Source organism: Oryctolagus cuniculus, chromosome 4 (assembly GCF_051225735.1).
Source record: "Oryctolagus cuniculus isolate XC-2025 breed Fujian yellow rabbit chromosome 4, ASM5122573v1, whole genome shotgun sequence".
Classification (NCBI taxonomy): domain Eukaryota; kingdom Metazoa; phylum Chordata; class Mammalia; order Lagomorpha; family Leporidae; genus Oryctolagus; species Oryctolagus cuniculus.
The window spans coordinates 72,621,958-72,643,185 of NC_142870.1; the positions used below are offsets into that span (position 1 = coordinate 72,621,958).

General features: G+C 41.9%; 1 protein-coding gene across 2 annotated transcripts in view; it reads right to left on the minus strand.

Annotated features, from left to right (window-relative positions):
* LSAMP (limbic system associated membrane protein) overlaps window positions 1-10,603 on the minus strand; it is a 662,038-nt gene extending 651,435 nt beyond the window's left edge. The window contains exon 1 of one of the 2 annotated variants that reach the window (XM_002716676.6): window positions 9,925-10,603. In XM_002716676.6, coding sequence (XP_002716722.1) covers window positions 9,925-10,079 — 155 coding nt within the window. In that variant the 5' untranslated portion in view covers window positions 10,080-10,603. The remainder of the gene's footprint in view (window positions 1-9,924) is intronic. The other variant, XM_008266893.5, reaches the window with a different exon arrangement.
* Window positions 10,604-21,228: the final 10,625 nt, after the last annotated feature.

Genomic DNA, 21,228 nt, shown 5'->3' on the forward strand with positions numbered 1-21,228 from the left:
AGGGCAGTTAGCACAGCATGGGAGAATTAAGGAAGATTTCTTAAATTATACAGCATTCTGAATCTTAAAATCTGAAGGACGGGCAAGGAGGTATCTTAGTAAAAAAGTAGAGTGGTGGCATGGGGGTGGAAAAGGGAGCTCAAGTCTGTAGTCACACCAACTACCTAGGGTCTAAAAGTTCTGAACAGACTAAAGATGTTACCCAGTAAACTTAGCTAAGGCAAGAAGAAGCAAGTAGTACCCACTGCTACTCTGTTTTAGGTCTTTAGCTCCATCTTTTCATCTCAGAGTCAGACGAAGTTTTATGATTCTAAACTTTGAAAAGATAGAGCTCAGTGCTCTGAGATTCACCCTCAAGTCATCCCCTGGGTAACTAAAGCTTTGGTATAGAGCTCCAATCCTAGGGACGGGGTCCTTTCTCTTATGCCTTGACCAAGTCACTGGTTCTGATAATGCACCAGGGGTCCAAGTTCCTGAGTCCTCTGCCTGCTCAAGTCTGCCCTCTTCTCAAGGACTCCGTACTTTTCCTAAACCCCCAGCCTGTGACTGTTCCTGATCTCCATCTGCCAGACCTCCCTGTGACCCTGGCTTCCTCTCTGAGAGGCTCGCTTGAGGGTGCTGACCTGTTAATTTCCCCTGATTATGCTTTATCCTCTTGATAAACCATGTTGAACCTCCCTGGCTCTACCTCTCACTTGCTAAGGAAGGTCTCAGAAGACCTTGTTTCTACCACACCAGAAATGCCAGGCACCTGCAGTAGGGCAGATGGTGCAGTGACTTCATGACCTGGAAGCCAGGGATAGATCTATATTCAATTCCTCCTAGTTTACTACCATCATCCACACTGCTAGCTCAGTTTTATATAAATTGGGGTGGGGGTACCATCTGCAATATATTCTAACTGGACAGGTGTTTAGAATAGCAGTTAAGATGCCTAAAACCCACATCAGACTACCTAGGTTTGATTGCCAGCTCTGCCTCCTAACCCCAGCTTTCTGCCAATCCTGACCCTAAGAGGCAACAGTGATGAATCAAGTACTTGGATTCCTGTCACCGCTATGGGAGATGTGGATTGAATTCCAGGTTCCCAGCTTCAGCCCTGGATGTTGAGAGCATTTGGGGAGTAAACTAGCAGCTAGGAGTTCTCACTCTTCCTCTGTCTTTCAAATAAATAATAGAAAAGTTTTTATAGATGTAACTAACAATATGTAGAACTCTCTATGAGACTGCAAAGAATGACCACCCAACTGGAAGTACAGACTCAAACCACAATCTTACCATACCCTTCCCAAACAGGGTCACCCTGAGAGCAAAAGTTTGCTAAAGATTTAACCAGTTAGAAGCTCATGGTAAGAATAAGCTAGGTTTTAGGACCCTAACTAAAGTTAACTATGGAAAGGGCTTGAATCCACATAAGAAACCTAAATAATAGGCAGATACACTAGAATAAAGAAGAAAAAGAGCTTAAAAGTAGGAAGGGTATGTATTCAGGCTTGGGATCATTGCCAAATAAAAGAACAGCTTTAGGAATATGACAAGCTGGAAGCTGCAAGCAGAAGGAAGAAATCTCAGTTGGCTTAGACAGGTTGTAGACATAGAAGTGATGGGCAATTTTCTGAGAAAAAAGTCCTCCTTGAACATCTCTAGCAGGATAAATCTCCACGAGTAACTGCAGAGTTGATTTTCAGGGATGAGAGAAAGAAAAGAAGAACGGGGGGGGAGAGGCCATTAGGGAAGAGGATAGGAGAGGAGAGAGCGAGAGGAGAGTAGGGAAGGGGAAAAGAAGGAAGAGATGAGAAGGGGAAGAGGTGTTTTAGCACAGTTTTGGATGCAGTAACAAATGGTATACTATGGCATAAAAAGAAAACCAAGATGATAACCTCAGGGTACTGAGAAGTGAGAATGAAGGGGCATGAGTTTGGGGCTGGCTGTGGTGTAATAGGCTAAGCCTCTGTCTGTGGTGCCAGCATCCCACACAGGTGCTGGCTCGTGTCCTAACTGCCCCTCTTCTGATCCAGCTCTCTGCTCGTGGCCTGAGAAGGCAGTGAAACATGGCCCAAGTGCTTGTGCTGCTGCCTCATGTGGAAGACTTGGAAGAAGCTCCTGGCCCTTGGCTTCAGATTGGCTCAGCTCCGGCCATTGTGGTTATTTGGGGGGAGTGAACTAATGGATGGAAGACCTTTCTTTCCTTCTCTCTCGCTCTATGTCTGTAACTTCACCCCTCAAGTAAGAGAGAGAGAGAGAAAGAGAGAGAGAGATTGATTTGAGTTCTGAAATGATCACTCAAAATTTCAGACAATCAACTGAATTTCTCTCTCTCTAGTAGTATCACTTCAAAATGAGAGGCTTGGTCCCTTAATCTCCAAGGTCTTTCCTACTCAAAATTTCTGCTCTAAATGTGTTTTTCCTACAGTAATTAACAGTTTCAAGTAAAAGGTTTTATTTTATGAAGGTTAATCACACATTAACTTGAGATTACATTTTGATTACAGGTGACTACAAAAAAGGTGTTCACTTGCTCTGCACTCATGATAAGAAATGCAATTATATTCTAAGATAATTGTAACTTGAAAGGACTTGAAATGAAACAATAAAAATGTCTTATAGCAAATGACCAGAAACACAAAGTTCATTTTATTAAATCTTCTGATTTTCCCTTTTTTAAAATTGTATTATGTATTTGAGAGGCAGAGACAGAGACAGAGACACACAAGACAGAGAAAGCTGTAATCCATTAGTGAACTCCCTAACTGCCCAGAATGAGGGATGAAACAGGGATGGATCTAAAAGCTGAGACAGCAATCCATAGTCCCATATGGGTTTCAGGAACTAAATGATTGGAGGCATCATTGCTGCCTTCCAGGGTCTGCATGGGTGTTAAGTGGGAGTCAGAAGTCAGAGCCAGGAATTGAAACCAGTACTCCAATGTGAGATGTAGGCATCTTGACTTCTGTCTTAACCACTAGCCTAAACAACTGCTACTTTCTAATCTTTCTAATATTTTTTCTTCCTCCCTCCCTCCCTCCATCCCTCCCTCCCTTCCTCCCTCCCTTTCTTCCTTCCTCTCTTACAGACTTTTTAAAGTCATCTGATAGAGAGACAGAAAAAGAAAGGGAGGGAAATAGAACTCCTGTTCACTGGTTCACTCCCCAAATGTTTGCAACAGCAAAGATTGGGCTGAGTCAAAGCCAAGTACTGAGAGCTCAGTCCAAGTCTCTCACGTGGGTGGCAGGGACCCAACTATTTTCACCATCACCACTTCTGCACAGGGTGTGCGATAGCAGGAAGTTGGGGTCAGGAGCCAGAACTGGGTTTCCAGGCAAGGTACTCTGATATGGGATGATGTCACCTTAATCAACATCTCAAACAGTACCTTAACAGCTAAATGCCCACTCCCTTCCAATTTCCTAAAAATCATGTCATGTTGTAAATGTAATAACACAACTTACTTGGGAAATTTATATTTGTATACTATTTTATAGTTTATAAAACACTTTGATACATATTATTTCATTTGATCATAGAAATAGCTCATGTAGCAGAACAAAGAATAGTCTAATAGATTAGAATATTTCATGGTATCAAGATCTTTGCCTGCTCAATGCTGTTGAACACCCTGAATTTATTATATCCTTCATGAAAAGCCTTTACCTATGACACAATGATTTGTCTTTAAACTTCAACTAAACACTTATCATCATGTAAAGTTGAGGAACTAATACTATCATTTTGCTAAACATATATTCACATATATGGCAACATTACTGCATAACATTAGGCCTGTTCAAATAAGTCAACACTAAAGACATTTTCCTTGTTTAAATATTGTCTTTTCTCCTCTGGAGAGAGGACTCAAAACAAAAACAACAAGCATAAACTAGAACCGTTTTGTGTCTTGCCTGACCTAAATGAATGAGACAACACAGGACAATACACTCTTTTTAAAAAATCAAACTTTAAAGCTTTTTCAATGAACATCGTGAAAACTGGATCCATATTAGAATAAAGTCACCCTATTCTTCATGATATTGCAGTGATGAAATAGTGTTGGCAAAGGAACAGATCTATTAGTGGTCTTTTCCCTTCTCTCAATTGAATTTGTACATCTTTGACTGTTGATTTATTTCTCAAACTACAACATGAATCTATATGTCCACCACATATCTACTGAGTGCTGTCCTGAAAACAGTTTGTAGGGGAGATTCCTCTCTCTGTGAGGCAATGGTTCTGACCTCCGGGCACACAGCAGAATCACTAAAAAACAAAGAACCTCCGTCCAAGCCCTTCCAACAAACTGTATATTTCTGAGAGTAGAGAACACGTAATTTCAATATTTTTTAAAAGTTCTCCAGTTGATGGTAATACACAAGCATGGTTGTGAACCATATACAGTGGTGTGTCTTTAAATGTGCCTCTGAACTACTTGGAGAGCTTGTTAAAATGCACAGTCTGATTTAGTCTATCTGGCACAAACCATGAGATTTTGAGTTTTAACAAGCAGCTACATGACACTTAAGATGCCCATCTGTGGCCCACACTTGGGATAGCAAGAGTCTGTGGAACTCCAAAATGTGGCCCAGACCCGTGGCGTCAGCATCACCTGAGATCTTGTTCAAAACGCAAAATCTCAGACCTTGTCAGAGGCCTCCTGGATCAGAAACACTGAAGGTGGAGTCCAAGCCATCTGTGTCTTAACAAGCCCTCCACATAATTAAGACATATTCGCAAGTTTTAGAAACACTGCCTAAAAAAAGAATTCCCTAAAATCTAAACAACGATTTAGGTTTACATGTGGTTGAAACACCATGAATACTTTATGTCTGTGTAGCACACTACAATTCAGCAAACTTTCCCACTTGACCGCTTGTGAGCATCTTACAATGACCCTGTAGAGTCACTAAAATAGACAGCTTCACCGTCTTGTAAATGAAGCTGAGGCTCAAAATATTTAAGGGATTTTCTCAAAGTCATAGCATGCACGGATAGAGCCAAATTTAGAACCCTGATTTTCTGAGTCTTACACACTAACAGGCAGGACATTCAGAGAGGAACTGAGCGAAGGGCTGTAACCCAGAAGGAATGGCCTGATGGAGAGGCATCCCTAACTTCAGGGGATGACAAAGGAAGGGGACCAGAACATTCAGGCAGCCTCCTAGCCAGTGAGTCACAGCATTTGTATTTGGAGCTCCCAGAGAAAACAGCAAAACGCACTAATCCTTTTTGGGCTGAGTTTGCTATTATGTGGAATCAGCTTTGAAAAACACAAATGTTTAACCCTCACCAACTCACTTAGTGGATGAGTCAGTCACGTTTGGCAGTTATCTCAACAGTTCTACAAATTATTCATTTGAAGCCAAGTCACATAAAACAGGAAAAATACCTTTATAGGGAAGGAGAAGTATCTTCAAAAAGTTCACGGAAATGCTTACTATGAAATCAAGATGTATGGATTTCAAAATTTTGCAACAAAATTAACTTGTTTTTTTCTTTTTTATTCTCATCAGTTCTCATGTTAATGTGATGTTAATGCAAAAAGAACAGATTTAATGCAGTTCATAGATACAATTTTGTGAGTATAATGTTACTTCCCTTCCTCCCTCCCTATTTTTAATTCAATTTTCCATGAACTTTTTACAGTATTCTTATATATGTATTCATGCATATTTATGTGTTCCATAAAAACAGAAAAAACAAATGATGACAATCTGTATTTGTCTCATGATATTTGTGACCTGTGTTTCTCAGGTCATAAAAGACAATAGATGATATCATTCACAGGTGCGTAAACATTCTTTAATAAAATATATACATAACTTATGTTATATTACTGGAAAACACAGAGTATTCTACATTTAATATGAGTTTTATGGACAATTCATGGTCTCTAAAGTATCTGTAATGACCAATAGATTTTGATTATGTTTAGTGATTTACTGGCAAAAAATTCATAATTATCACACACATTTGTCCTATAGACCTACGCACACAAAGTTTGTTTTCAAATAATGAATTATAAGTAGAAAATTACATATTGTGTCAGGAGTTTGTTTGAGTGTTGACATTTTCTTAGTGAATGTAGGCATTCCAGGAGCCTTATAAAAGAGAAATCATTTCCCCCCTTGAAATTTGCAAAAAAACTGTACATTTTGATGTCAAATAATCACATCTTATTTTGTCATTTCTTGTTTTCTCTGAGTATGGAAGAAAAAAGAAAAGAGAAGAAAAGAACCAGAATTTCACTTACTTAGTTTCTTTAGAAATTCCTAATTCCTACATTGAAATGAGGACAATGCTATCTATAATCATTAAAACTTGCTAATATCCCACAAACATCAACTAGGGTTAGAATTGTGAAATAAACACATTTTCAAAACCTCAAACTTAGAATATTTGAAGTCACAACAGTGTGAAGCTCCTGCATTTTATCAGATTACTCTATGTCCAGGTATGCATGTATATGTAATTTTATACAAAGTTTCCTTGTGCACAGATATATGATAACTAATGCATTATGCAATTAGCCTGACTCTTTGGGATCAAGTAATTTATAATAATTATCATTCCAGACATATGCTATAGACATTGAAAACATGTCCAATGGGACTGTTAAAAGTGAAATTCTCAACATTGGTTTGGAATGCTACCTATTGACCCTTTTCTTTGACTTACCAAATGAGCTACAGGGTTTCAACCTGCCCAGATTAAGCAGAAGATGGATCTCTATGGGTGCCTGTGTGTGATCATAGAGCTGGGAGGACCAGTGCTAGAATCTCATCAGTAAATGATGATTCCCTGTTCTTGGGGAAAGTGGCAATGAGGCAGGTGGGCCCTGTGTAGCTAAACATCTGAGGCTGCATCAGTAGAGTCCTGTGGATGACTGTCTCACACGTTCCTGGGCATGCAATTCTAAGTCGGCTCATTCAGTTTAGTAGGAAGTCCCAGTTGCCACTGCTCCTGCTACCTGTGTATAGCTCACACTTTGATTCCTTCACCTTAGCTCTTTAGACAACTCCTCATAAAGATCAGGACTCTTGTCTTGGAAACAACTGGTTTAGGTATGTATTTACAAAGCTCTCTCTCTTTTCTTCCAGGCTTGTCACCTTAACTTTAACTATTTTTTCCATCAAAAGATAAAAATTATATAGCAAGACACTAAGACTAAAGTATAATCTATCATGATGCAAAATCATCTCAAAGTTCATAATGGCATAAAAATGATCATTGACTCCCGAAAGCAATACTTGCTTCGTGGAAGTAAGACAGTGAAGGTGAATGTTATGGGGACAGTCAGCCAAACTGCTGTCATTGGACCACAGAATTACAAACCTCCCTTGTCTGTGAGTGCCATTTCAGACTATTCAGGGCCACAGACTCAGTGAGAGAGGAGGTTTTCTTTCTCCTTGCCATTTCACTTTCTCAGTGCCAAACATCTACTGTGGCTTCCAATGAATCAAGTTCTCCTTCCTCTCTTCCCCTGCAAGCTCATGCTCCAAGTAAATGTTACAAATTTAGTGGAAGCACCCCCTTTCCCAGGCTGGACTTGCAAACAGAAAGCAAGAGCACCATTCTTCACCGGGAAACTGACCCACAAAGCGTACTGGACTCTGTAAAGAGACTGAGAAGAAGGTCAGCTAGGAAAACAAAGGGGACTCTCTCTCTAGTTACCTCAACAATCCCAAAATAAAGCTTTGTACAAGGCAAATGAAACAAAAATGAGGGCATGTGAGGCCTGGGGAACCAACCGACTCTTGTAGGTGACTTGTTTGTATTTTTTTCTTATTTTCTCTTTCCCATGGAATAATGGTTCTATATTCATCATCGCTTCTCACTACTCCCATTTCCACACCATGATGCCTACTAAGGTGGAATGCTTACAAAACACCATGCATTTAAGCCGTAGACCTACAGAAGTACAAATATGTCATATACAGATAATTATGCAGTGAGCCCTCCTCTCATACACAATAGACTTCTGTGCCTACAGGAACATATGAAAGCATGAGAATACCTTTCTTCTTCTAAATTAGCAATTCTGTGCTTTTCAAACTCTTAGAATACTATAGCTTAGATTCAGATGATGCTTAGAAAGATCTTATGAAGCTCATGGACATTTAAATAAAAACCTCACACAACCAGGGTTTTCACTTTCCTCATATTCAATCTTGAAACCAGTGGAAAAATTTCTAGGAATTGCACATGAGGAGTGTTTGCCTGGTAAAAGGGTTAATGATGTTGGAGAGTATGAATGCTAGCAGTTGAGAAGGCATGCCTGCGTGTTTGAAAAAACATTTTCTGCATCATGTCGAAATCCCTTTGCAAACAGATAAATTACTCTATAAATCTTATTACTCCACGAGGATAAATCACACATGCAGGTTTACAAGGCTGGAGAGCTAGAAGGGAAAATCTGCTTTGGGTAGTAGGATCTTTGGGATTCATAATCACCCGGTGCTCAGGAAATGAAGGCAGGAGTACTTACACGTTAGCATTCTCTTACGTTTTACAATGTGGAGCCACACATACAACATACAACACACCCACCCCCCCCACACACACACACGCACACAAACACACACACACATACTCTTCCTGCTAACAAGACTAGAGATCCCAAAGCAGGACACTCTGTGACAGCCAACCAAATTTATTTCTGGGGAAAGAAAGAAAACTTTGCTGCTGTTGGCAGCTCTGCTACAGAACTGCTCCCCGATGCCCTAAGGTTTATGCACTATCAGCTCCTTGCACACAGATTAGAGGTTTATTTTCTATCGTATACTGGTTTTTATTGCCTCAATAAGGAACATTAGCTAGACAGACATACCGACACTAGGTCATTTTATTTAGAGCAAATGAGATTTTAAAGGATCTCTAAGGAGAGTGATTTCTTTCTTTTTTCTTTTTTTTAAGTATCTGCCAGAAATTCAAGGAAAGCAAAAAAGGACAAGGGTGGCGAAGGGAAGAGACACGAGAAACACAGGAAAAGAAGCTTAGCACTCTTTAGAAACACAATTATCACTGGGTGCTATTCTCTCTCTAGCTCACTATCCCTTCTAGGGTCAAACCGCCAAGGACTTGGGACTCTCTCTTCCTTTCCAAATTTGAATCCCAAATGATATTTAAGAGTTTGGCAGAGCTGTACAGAGATAACACTTTGAAGTCAATAATCAATTTGAAATGTCCATTTTATGCCAGGTTAATTCTTTCCCAACCTCTATGCTTAACACTCTTATTCTTAAATGCCAGCAATTTGGCAAGTGGCTTTTTCCCCCCTCTCTTTATTCTTGGGCTCATTTCTACCCACATTCCAGAAAAGGCTCAGTAATCAACCAAAGTTCTAAAATTGATTTATTGCCCTTGATGTCAATTAGAAGATTTTTACAGAAAGTCCTCTATCAGAACTACTGCTGGGGTTGAGAGCCCTCATACACGCGCACACACACACACACACACACACACAGATTCACACAGACTCAGCAGGGCAAGGAGCTGACAGGGCTGTGTACCACTCTGTAAGACCCATCATTCAACCACACTCCTTTCCAAAGTAAAAAATTAAAGAATATCAACCAAACTCCGAAGTGCAAAGCATCAGCAACCACCAAACCAGGAAAACTGCCCAAATGTCATCAATGCCATAGGTGAAGTTCAGATTTTTTTTTTTTTTTGTAAGAAACAAGATCCTAAGAACAAAACAACATTTAACCAGCACCACTGGACCCTGACCGGGACCAGAATTCCTTGAATTTAGGTGGCTGCTCCGTAGCCACCAGTAAGTGAAACACACACACACACACACACACACACGCCTGCAGCGTGGGGGCTGTAGTTCCAGGGAATCAGCCGCGCGCGCACATACATACACATACACACACACACACACACACACACGGACGCGCGCGGAGAAAAGTTGCCCGAGAGCCCTACCTGAGGATGGCCGTGTCCCCCTGCCTCACGGTGATGTTGTCGGTGCCTCGGTTAAAATCCACGCTGCGGACAGGCAGTCCTGTGGGGAGAAGGCAGAGCAGTCTCAGTAGGACCAGCGGCAACTGTTTGCGGTCAGGCTGAACTCTGGCGCCCATGGTGGCCTGCGGGCGTCCTCGGGAGCCGAGCCGGGGCGCACTGCTGGCCGCGGACAGGGGCTTCACACACCCGGCGCTCGCCGCCGCCGCCACCAACGCGGGACGCGCTGTGCCAGTTTGGGGTCCTGGCCACTTTGCCTCTTTCTTTCCCTCGCTCGAGCTCTTTCCTTTTTTTTTTCTAGGACTTCACAAAGACCCTCTCAGAGACCCTAGCCTGGAGGTTGGCGGGGAGTCAGAGGAACCAAATTTCCAAAAACAACAGAAGCCCCTAGAAAGGAAGGAGCGAGGGCTGCCCGAGGCAGAGGTGCCGCTCTGGTCTCCCGGTGGCTGCGCGCCTGTGGCAGCCGGCGAACTGAGCGCCTTCCTCCGTAACCCACTTTCCCGGGCGGGAGGGCGGGCGAGGGAGCCGGCCCCCAGCCTGCCAGCGAGAGTAGAGGCACAGCCGTGCAGCAGCAGCAGCGCCAGCAACGGCAGCCCGGAGCCGCGCTCCCCTCCTCCCGGCTGCGGCTCTCCCGCCTCGCCTCGGCACCTCCCCCCACCCCGCTGGCTTTCAGCAGCCCCTCCACGTCATCCCCCTCCCTCCCAGCGCCGTGGCCCCTCGCTTTGCACAACTGCCCCCTTCAGCAGCAGCCAGCCTCAATGAAAGCCTGATGCGCCTTAGGTTGTCAGGACAACAGCTCCATCTGAGGCCTGGCTGATTTCCTTAAGAAGAGGGAATGGAGCTTAGAGGGGCTGTTCAAGGCAGAGGGGAGCGAAAGAGGGACTTACGCGATCCAAGAACAGGAGAAAGAGGCTAGGCAAGGAGAGGGGAGGAGGTGAAGGAGGAAAGAAAAGGAGACATCAAGGAGAGATGCAACCAGGACAGGGGAGCCTGGGGGTGGGCCAGAGTGCCAGACATCCGGAGAAACTTGACAGCGGGGGTCTAGGCTCCAAAGCCAAAGTGAATTTCGAACTAACCACTCCTGGCAACCGACTTTCCACACTGGCATCTTGTTCCTCCTTTCTTCTCTCCTGCACTTTCTTGTACAGGGTTGAAGAGGTTGATTTTCTTGCCTTCCTTCATCCCCTCCCCCTCTTGGAACCCCCTTAAGAAGGGTGGATTGGAGACAATGCTGGTATTGAGTGGTCTGTGGTGTGAATGCTTGGCTTGTCTTTTCCAAGTGCCAGCCACAGCAGCTGATCCCTGATCCCTAAACCAACTTCACTCTCCAGGAAACCCTCACCCAGTCCGACACAAGAGTATTGCAACTGAGGGGTATTGTGGAGGGTACATTGCTCTGGCTACCCAAGCCTCTACCTCTCCGCCGGCACTAGCTTCTCCACTTGTTCATTTGCAAGGAAGGAGATGTTTGTATCAGAACGCTTGTCATCTCCAGGGAGACTCAGAGGCTGGGTACAGCACTCCAGGGAGCCGCAGGCAGGCTACCGTCACCTGTCATCCTATTCCCTGAGTCAAACAAGTGACAAGGGCCGAAAGGGGCTACCATGTGTGAGTCACTCAAGTGAAAGTCCCAAGCCGTTGGACATTTCCCTCAGTACTGATGCTAGGGAGAAATCATGGGGTTAGATCAGCCAAGGACTTCTTATCCTCTTTTCAAATTATACTGATATGAGTAATGCATTCACAAGATGCAAAAAACAAATCATGCAAAAATGCTCCCGAATGAATTGCAGTTATAGTCCTACTCCTGTCTTCAGGCAACCCATTTCTCCAGGCTGGAGGCAACAGATATTTACAGCGTTGTATACACACAAGGCCGGCGCCGCGGCTCACTAGGCTGCTCCTCCGCCTTGCAGCGCCGGCACACCGGGTTCTAGTCCTGGTCGGGGCGCCGGATTCTGTCCCGGTTACCCCTCTTCCAGGCCAGCTCTCTGCTGTGGCCAGGGAGTACAGTGGAGGATGGCCCAAGTGCTTGGGCCCTGCACCCCATGGGAGACCAGGAGAAGCACCTGGCTCCTGCCATCAGATCAGCGAGGTGCGCCGGCCGTGGCGGCCATTGGAGGGTGAACCAACGGCAAAGGAAGACCTTTCTCTCTCTCTCTCTCTCTCTCTCTCTCTCTCTCACTGTCCACTCTGCCTGTCAAAAAAAATAAAAAAGGAAGAAGTTTTTGGCAGGGCTTGATGGGGATCTGAGGCTTATTCAGCCTTCAGGTTCTGAGCAAGAAACCTGCCTTCACCCCCTCCAAATCGTCACACTTGATCTCCTTTTCATTTCTGTATGCCAGCAAGGCCTCCAGGTTCAGGCTGTTTCCTCTGTGGTAGCAAGGAGAGCCCAAGAAAATTTTCATAAGCAGTTCTGTAGCCTCAAGCAAAGAGTTTCTGACTCATCCCAGGGACTCTCCTACATCTGTCAACAGAGGAAGCTCTAGGTGGGAAGGGAACATTTCCTGCCTTTCTGTTCTGGATCATTTTCTGCCTGAAAATAGTCCATAAATATACAAGTACACACACAGGTGTCATACCCCCTCCCCTTATTTACAGAAATGGTTGGTCAAGGGTGTCCTCATCCCCAAAACAAAGGAATAAGTTTAAGAACCTGCAACAGACCCCACTGGAGCACAAAGCTCTAAAGAAACACTTACAGTGCTGACAGCTGCTTTGACCCCCAGAATATTCAAAGGACTTTGATGCTACATTTTATTAGTAGATGAAAACACAAGTGACTCGTTTAAGAGTATGTGAGGAAAGCAAGGAAGACCTTTTGGTTTTAACAAAAGACTTTGAAGAATTGAAATCTAAATTGTCACAAATCAATGATGGAGTTCAATTAATTTTGTTTGGACTGTGCATTCATTTTGTATAAATCAAGGTTTTCTATGACAGGGCTTATAAACAGTGTCCAGCTAATAAGTCACTGATGTTCCACCATCAAGTTGGAACTCAGTTGTTTAAAACTTCAAATCCATTTGCTACAGAAAAAAAAATTGGCTAGGTTGAGTGATTATTTGAATTACAAAACCCATAATCTTGTAATTTCTAACTTTCAATGTAATAATGAACTTCAAGTGGTAATGCATAGTGCACTCTGTCAGGTGTGCAAGCACACTGTCTTCTTATACCATCAACAGACTGGACCATCCCTCTCAGATGTCTTCCATGGATGAACAATTAGCTTAGTAAAAGGCTTCAGACAACGCCCCTGAGGAAATCCACATTCTTTCTGGAACCCTTAGATCTGATCCTCAGAAGAATGGCCTGTTTCTGTCCCTCAACGACTTCCCTCTTCAGCATGAAGCAGCCAGAGCAATCGTCATCTCATATCACTAACAGAAGTTAGGGTCCATTCTTCTGGGGTAGGAATGTGAAGAGTCAGGGTTAGTAGGCACTTAGATTGGTCGCAGTGGAAAATGAGGAAAGGGGAGTTCCCTTATGAGGGTGCAAAATGCTTGTTTCTTCCCAGAAGTTACCTTTAGCAAGAACAAGGTGTCAAATCCCATTGCATATTTCTCCCCAAAAGCTGCCTTTAGCAAGGCAAAATTGTCCATCCCACCCTTCTGAGTCTCTGGTTTTATCAAGAGACTAGAAAGAAGAAGCCTATCCCCATGGTCTTTTGTCTTATCTTGACCAAGATTACAAGAGACAGACCCTCACAATTCTGGGGGTCTGCCTCTCTCGGAGTGCCCCATTCCTGATCACTGTAGCAGGAGGTTTCGGTCTTGAATAAATCTTGCTTTTCCCGCTCTCTCTCTCTCAAAAAAAAAAAAAAAAAAAAAAGAAGGCTTAGATAGAGCATATATTCTTGTGTTGGCTGGTGTTTCTCTAGGACAGCAGGAAGCAGGCAACCACAGGCTACTAGAATGCTCTAATTGTATATACGGTCCTAGGTGCATAGTATAATCCCCAATAATATCCGAGATACTCTGAGGGAAAGGCTTAGACATACTGAGGGTATGAGCACTTTCTTGTTTTGGTGGGTTAGATTTTGTGTAAAGACAGGGAGAGTTTGTTCTAGAAAGTACAATGGAGTTGTAATGTATCTGTTGCAGATGATGCTTATATGTGATTAATACCTATTAATATACCAATAATACTTAATATAATACATAAATAATTAACATATTAATATATCCAACAATCTACTGATAGAACTTGTCTTGTAGTACTAGGATAAAAGCTAGAATTTAACATAATGTGATACCAAATAATTCACAACAAAGTAGAAGGAAAGTGGAATTTATAATAAATCAATCAGATCTGGAGTTTATATCTACAATCACTCTGATAAAAAGGATAACTTAAGTTAATCAAGGCTGTGATCAAAATTATAACAGAAATGTCTGACCTACCTAAGAGGACAAAATCATAAGTATATATTTATATTATAAATCACAAGACAGTTAAGAGTTTTTAATAGCTACATTAAATAAAGTCCATTTCTTGGCAATTTTTGTTAAACTAAATTGACTTACTGTGAGCCTTGAAAATAAGACTTCTTTTAAGAAAAGACTACATTTTTAGAAGTTTGTAATTTGGACTGCTCAGCAATTCAACATAATTCAATTATATTGGATTTCTGAACAATTTCAAAATCATGAAATGTAATATGTAAGTTAATCATTGAATAGTTATTATTTACACCCAGACAGCACTTGAAGCACAGCTCTCTAACCCAACCTTTGGCCCAAGGGAGTACTCCATAACAGATGAATATGAGCATGGAGGAAAGGCAGCGTGTTCAAGCCCTCTCACGTGGCTTACCTCCCAGTTACAGAATAATAACTCTACCTGTGGGGGCACTATCTACTTCCACTTCAGGACTCAGAGTCCTTCTCCATTTCATTCCTTCATGGAGTCCCTCTGGTTTTCTCTCCCACATCATCTCTCACTTCCTAATAAATCCATAGTCCATACACATCGGATAACATATCTCATCCTAATGATCATTCTCCCTACATAACCCTGATACCAACTTCTCTGCTTGATTTCCTAAGAAATGTAGAGAAGGAAACAGATAGATGAGTTCCTGAAATTTACGATGGCTATTTTGCTGTACACCACTATAGTCAGTCTTCCAAGAGGGTTGGCAAAAATGAACATACTTCTGAGTTATTTGTGAGGCAAGTATGGCTGTTAGCCATGGGAAACAGCAATCATCACCCAAGCAAGATGATCTTAACTAGTACTTTAAAATAACACACAGCTTTTCTAAAAGAGGCTTTAGAAGATTCTGGCACTCTACAGGGACAAATGCTGCAGGGAAAACAAAAACTGGCTAACGTCTGAATACCCTAAGAAGCGAAAAAGGTTTATTCTTCTGCTAAGCTTTGTAAGGTAATAGACTCACATGAAATCCAGATGCAGCCTGCGATGTACAACTAATTTAGCTACATTGCTTGCATTTTATGCTAAACGTGTCTATACCATTATTAATATACCACTCTACATTTCTACAGCTGTATGGCCTTAATCATAATAATGCCATGCCTGCACTTTACTTTCATAAGTGGAATTAGCATTTCCATATGAACTAGAAATGCAGAATTGTTAATACATCTCCTTAGGATCCCTGCTATGACATTCTCAATGGTTTCATCACAATTTAGCAATATTCAAGTATTCCAATTTATACTCATATACAAGGCACAATTTGTGTGAGTTTCCTTTGGAATCTGTGTTTTTCAACTAGAATCACTTTATTCACATGTATTTCACGGTCTAACGAAATCAGTCAACTTCAAGTCAGTTAAATATTGTACAAATTCTTACAACAGACCCTCCAGTAATGTAAAACACTCAATCCATATCCTGAATGATTAAAATCACTCCGTGGTTTCTTTTCAGTGTGTGCTTTGGTGGCTCACTGTTTTCATATCAGTCTCCTGTTTCCGTGTCTCCTTTGCTACTTGTTCTATTTTGGTAAGTGTCAATGCTTTGAACTGTCCCACTTTCACAAGGTCTTTGCAATTCTTGAGCTGCTACCTGCATCACTTCTTGCTTCTGCTCTTTATTGTCCATAAGCATTCATGTACATATGCTTACTGATGTATTTGCATACCGATAAACTTATTCTCAGATACGATATGATTTCACAGACATGTACTAACTGGCCTTTGGTCCCATCCTTTCCTAGACTGTCCTCTCTGACACTGTGTACAAGAAGGTGACAGCAGCCAAGAAATGCACCATTTGTGTTGCTGCTATTCTTTTTGGTCAGCCTCTCATATATGGATCAAGCATTCAACATCTGGAAGAATGGCAATAGCAGTTTCTTCAGTTTGGCAAGAAGGTAGTCCCAGCAGGCAATCAGGCAATGCTACTCTTTGTAGGTAGTTGTTGCAGTGACTTGGATCCCTGCAATCAGAAAATGGGCCCAGGAAGTATGGAGGCAGTTATGCAACTCCGTACTTTGCCATGCCCAGGAGGTTTACGACTCATTCTTCCACTCAATGTGGTTTCACAGTTATGGTGGTGAAAAAAGACAGACTAGACTCTTGTCTCATATAACTCAAGTCTCAGGTATAAAAATAAACACTAAACAAGCAAATATATATATATATATATCACATTATTTCAGAGAGTAAATGCTATAGTTAAAAAAAAAAGACGTGATCATGTAAATGGCTTAGAAGTGAGGTGAGGGGAACATAAAGAAAAGTAGTCAAACAAAGCGCCCTTGAAGAGGTGACATTTAATCTAAATCCTAAAATCTTTGGAGGTACTCATGTAAATATCTACAATAAGAATTTTTCATATAAAAGAAAAGGCATGTGTGAAAGCCCTGAGCTGGGAATAGGTGTGTCATATATCTGGATCAGAAACAGACAAACCTGGAAGGCAGTTTGCATGCATGCTGTGGTGAGTAGTTAGAAAAACTATTTGAAATTAGAAATGAAGGAAGACTCATAAAGATGAGATTCCTCAGTAAGGAATTTAGATTTTATCCTAGTGATTGAATAACCAGTGAATGTTCTAGGCACCTGGTCTACATTTTAGAAAGAATAATCTGAATAGTACAAAGAGAATGGATTAAAAGGACAAGAGTGGAAACAAGGAGACAAACTGAAGGAAAGTTGAGTCTTCCAGTGGCAACTGGCTTAGAGTAAGAGGTAGCAACAGACATGGAAGGAAGACCAAGTTAACTAGACTTGCTCCTGATGGAGAACCCTCCCCAGCAGGCTGTGTTCTATCACAAGTAATCAAGGTTTTCCCTATACCAGCATTTCTCCTCAGTGTACCAGTCCAACTCTGGTATACACTTGCTGGAAACCACCACTCATCAAATAAGAACTGACAGAATGACAAGTGGCCTGTCATTTATTTCAGCTAGTCAGAGAAAAAAAGTGCTCCAGTTGCTACTTCTCTTCAACAAACTGTGCTTACCCTTAATATGGTAAATACATGTTAATCAAGCATCAGTATAATAGAAAAGTATTTGTTAACGATTAAGAAATGCATAACAAGGCGAGCAGATGCTATTTAATAGCTAAAGTTTACTGAAGATTTTTCTACATATCTAGATTTATCAGGCAGTAGCTATCCTGTTAAATCTAAATAGGATGCCTAGTTACATATCTCGAGGCTATAAGTCATGTAAATAACACTAATATGTTTTCTCCAGAGTTTACTGACAATATTGAGCTGCAGGCCAAGTCTAGTGTTAGGTCATTATATTATTCAAAGGGTCCCAGAAGCTTGCCAGCTTCAAAGTATTCCTTTTTTGTCTGGACTGTAATTCACACCCTCAGCTCCTTCTGCTATCAGTAATGAATGTAGAAGCATTGCCAGGACAAGGGAGAAGATTCACCAGGCCTGCCTCATCAGTTGTGTTGCCATGTATGAGAAATTCATTAAAATAATAGTTTTTTGAAATCTACCATATAGCAGGGTCTGTACTAAGCACTGAGGAAACAATGCTGTGCAAAACAGACACCCTGCCCTTGGGCAAGTCTAATGAGGTAAAGACACGAGAAGCCCCTCTTAGAGCGTGACTATCATTTCTGTGCAAGTATAAAGCAGCCCTCTCAAAGCTGCTCTCCCTTACTGAGTAGGACCAACATTAATCAACACATGGACTGGGCACAGTCCTCTGGTCCATGCTGCAAAAGCATGAAAACCCGAGTCTTCATCCTCAGGAACCTGGGGGAGTCACAAGGAAGAAGAAGCAGTAAGGTGAACACACACGAAGCAGAGTAAGACGGACCAGTGGGTAACCACGGACTAGCTGACAAGGGGGAAGAATCAAAAGATAATGCGAGTTCAGAAAAGGTGTTCCAGAGAGGGGCTTCTTGGGAACATGAGGATTCAAGTAACCCTTGGAATATGTAAAACAGGAGAATGGAGAAAGAGAACATCTGATGTCAAAGATGACTACGAGAACCAGTCTCAAATAGAACGAAACTGCAGGAAGGAAGGCTTACTAGACTAGCAGAGGGGAGTAGAGAGAGAAGAGGGGATAGACACACTGCCTAGGAAGAAGTGTGAGTACCTGAATGAAGAAGCGGCTCATTAGGCTAATCCTCCACCTGTGGCACCAGCACCCTGGGTGGTTGCTCCTCTTCCAGGCCAGCTCTCTGCTGTGGCTTGGGAGAGCAGTGGAGGGTGGCCCAAGTGCTTGGGCCCTGCACCCACATGGGAGACCAGGAGGAAGCAGCGTGCCGGCCATAGCGGCCATTTGGGGAGTGAACCAACAGAAAAGGAAGACCTTTCTCTCTGTCTCTCTCTCTCTCACTGTCTAACTCTGCCTGTCAAAAGAAAAAAAAAAGATGAAGTATGCTCAAGGTCATCCTTAGAAGGTTGCTTTAGGTTCTGGAGAGGAGAAGCCATACACTGACATCCTAGGGACATTCTAACAATGGGAAACCCAGAAGTAGAGAAAGGAATAAGAGGCCTAGTAAAGTTGTTGATTAAATGATGAGAAAGAGACACATGTCACTATTACACTGCTGCCTACTAATTATGTTGGGAAGAAAGCCCTTTACTTAAGACACTTCATATCAGTGGGTTAGGCAAGTCGTAAGGAAAGGTAAGGGGGTGGAGATATGGGGAAAATTAAAATGAAAAAAATATCTTATTTTGTAAGCTGGAGTCAGTGAAGAGCTTGACAGACATGCTAATGACTTGGCCTTTACTCTGTATGCAATAGGCAATCGCTGAAGCTTTGACAAAATCAAATGTGTGTTTTAAAAAGATGATTGCCTAGCCACGGAGTGGGAGAGAGACTGGGATAAGTCAAAGCGAGGGAGAACCAGTTACAAAGTCTCTGAAATGGCACTGATGGTGAACGCAGGCTGCAGGGCAATGGCAGTGGAAAGGAGGAAGAGGAGGACATCGTACGGGAGCTTCACAGAACTCATCGGCTTCTCAACTCACTGGATGTGGACGTTGAGGAAACAGGAAGGGCACACGATTCCTCTTTTTTCCTAAATAAAAAAAAAATCTAGGCTGATAAGATGGGAAAGCTAAGTTAGCAACCTAGTTTGAAAGGGAATTTGGAAAATCTACTTTTAGAATTCTGGATTTGTTCCTAAAATTGTACTCAAATAGGCTGCACTTCCAGATGGACATGTTCAGGAAGTTGTCAGAGGAATATGACACTCTTCACAGGAGGGCTGTCTCCCAGTTCTGTCAGAAGTAAGCTCAGAAATTCAGATTCTTTGCCTTCTATTTTCCCTTGTGTCTTTCCTATTTCTTTGTCTCCTGTGTTTTTGTAAATGTAATATATGCAAACAGCTTATGAGCTAATGACCTATTTGCCAGCAATTAATTTCATTTTGATTTTTAAAAACATATATCCACATAGCAATTAATGAATTTTGTTTCAAGAAGAAATATAATCTTAACTTGTCTCCCTCTGCTGGTTGCACATTGAGAGATCATGAGCCTTTTGAAACCAGAATAATAAGAGAAATCAAAATCACCAATAATAATTTGTTTTGTATGAGTAAAGGACTTTGCAGTTCACGATATATATGACACTCACAATTTCATGTGTTATCTTCACCACAACTCGTGACATAAACATTGCAAGTATTATCACCCTGCTTGTCAGAAAATTATTTTGAAATGCCAAGCCAGTAAGCCCTCATATGAAATAAGAGGAAAATCAGGAAACATAATTAATTAGAAGAATTGCATAATGTGAGAGCTGGAAAAGACCCAGGAAATCTTTTTTGCTCAATACTACTCGCCCACCACCACCACCACCATTTTAGAGCTGAAACTTAAAGTTCATGCAGTTACTTAGGAGCATAGTACTGAGACAGCCAAACTCTCACAGCAGCACATTTACCCAGGTGGTCTGGTTGTAGACTGGCAATGCATTTTTCTTTGAGATGAGATCTACACTGCATCAGAACAACCTATAGCTATGTTGTATGCACAAGAGTATAAAAAACAAAAGAAAAACAAAATGAAAGGAATGCACACCAGTGGGACAAATACACTAAAGGCAATCCTTAACCAGCTGTATGGACAGACTAGAGGGCTGTCAGCCTACAACTCTAACTATAGTCAAGGCTTGAGATGATTTTCAAGGATGCCAGAACATTACAGAAAGTCTGAGTAGAAGAACTGGAGTAGAATCCTCACCATCTACTGCCAGGAACACTCTTTTCCTTGTTCCTGAATGCCCTCATTCCATAGACAGTCTACTACAACTGCAGTATTCAACACTATCATCCTCTCCAAAGTCATGCTCACTCTTATTGGAAATCTCCATTCTCCTTTGGCAATTCTGATTAAAGAATGCATACTTGTGAGTGAATTACTGGTAGATTCCAAACCTTGGAATGCTATGACTATTACACAAGGGGAATTTCTTAAACTTAGTGAAGTTCTATTAGGTGAAATATGTAGAAAAGATATTTTTAATCAAAAAATCCTTTATTCTTATTTCTTCCAATCAAGAGATATAGATCTCTGGGTCAATAACTGTAAAAGTCCCTTACAAGATCCAAAAGCACAAAAAAGTAAAAATATACATGGGCTGAACCAATTATATCATGATATATACTCACATAGGAGAGAATTTAGCTTAAACAAGAACTCAATATTTGGTGCCTATTAAAATGTCATTAGGGGAGGGCATTTGTGGCAGTGGTTAGGCTGTTGGTTGGGACATGGGCGTCCCATGTTTTAGTGCCTGGGCTTGGGTATGGGCTGGAGTCCTAGTTCCAGCTTCCTGCAAATGTTCACCTTGAGAGTTAGCAG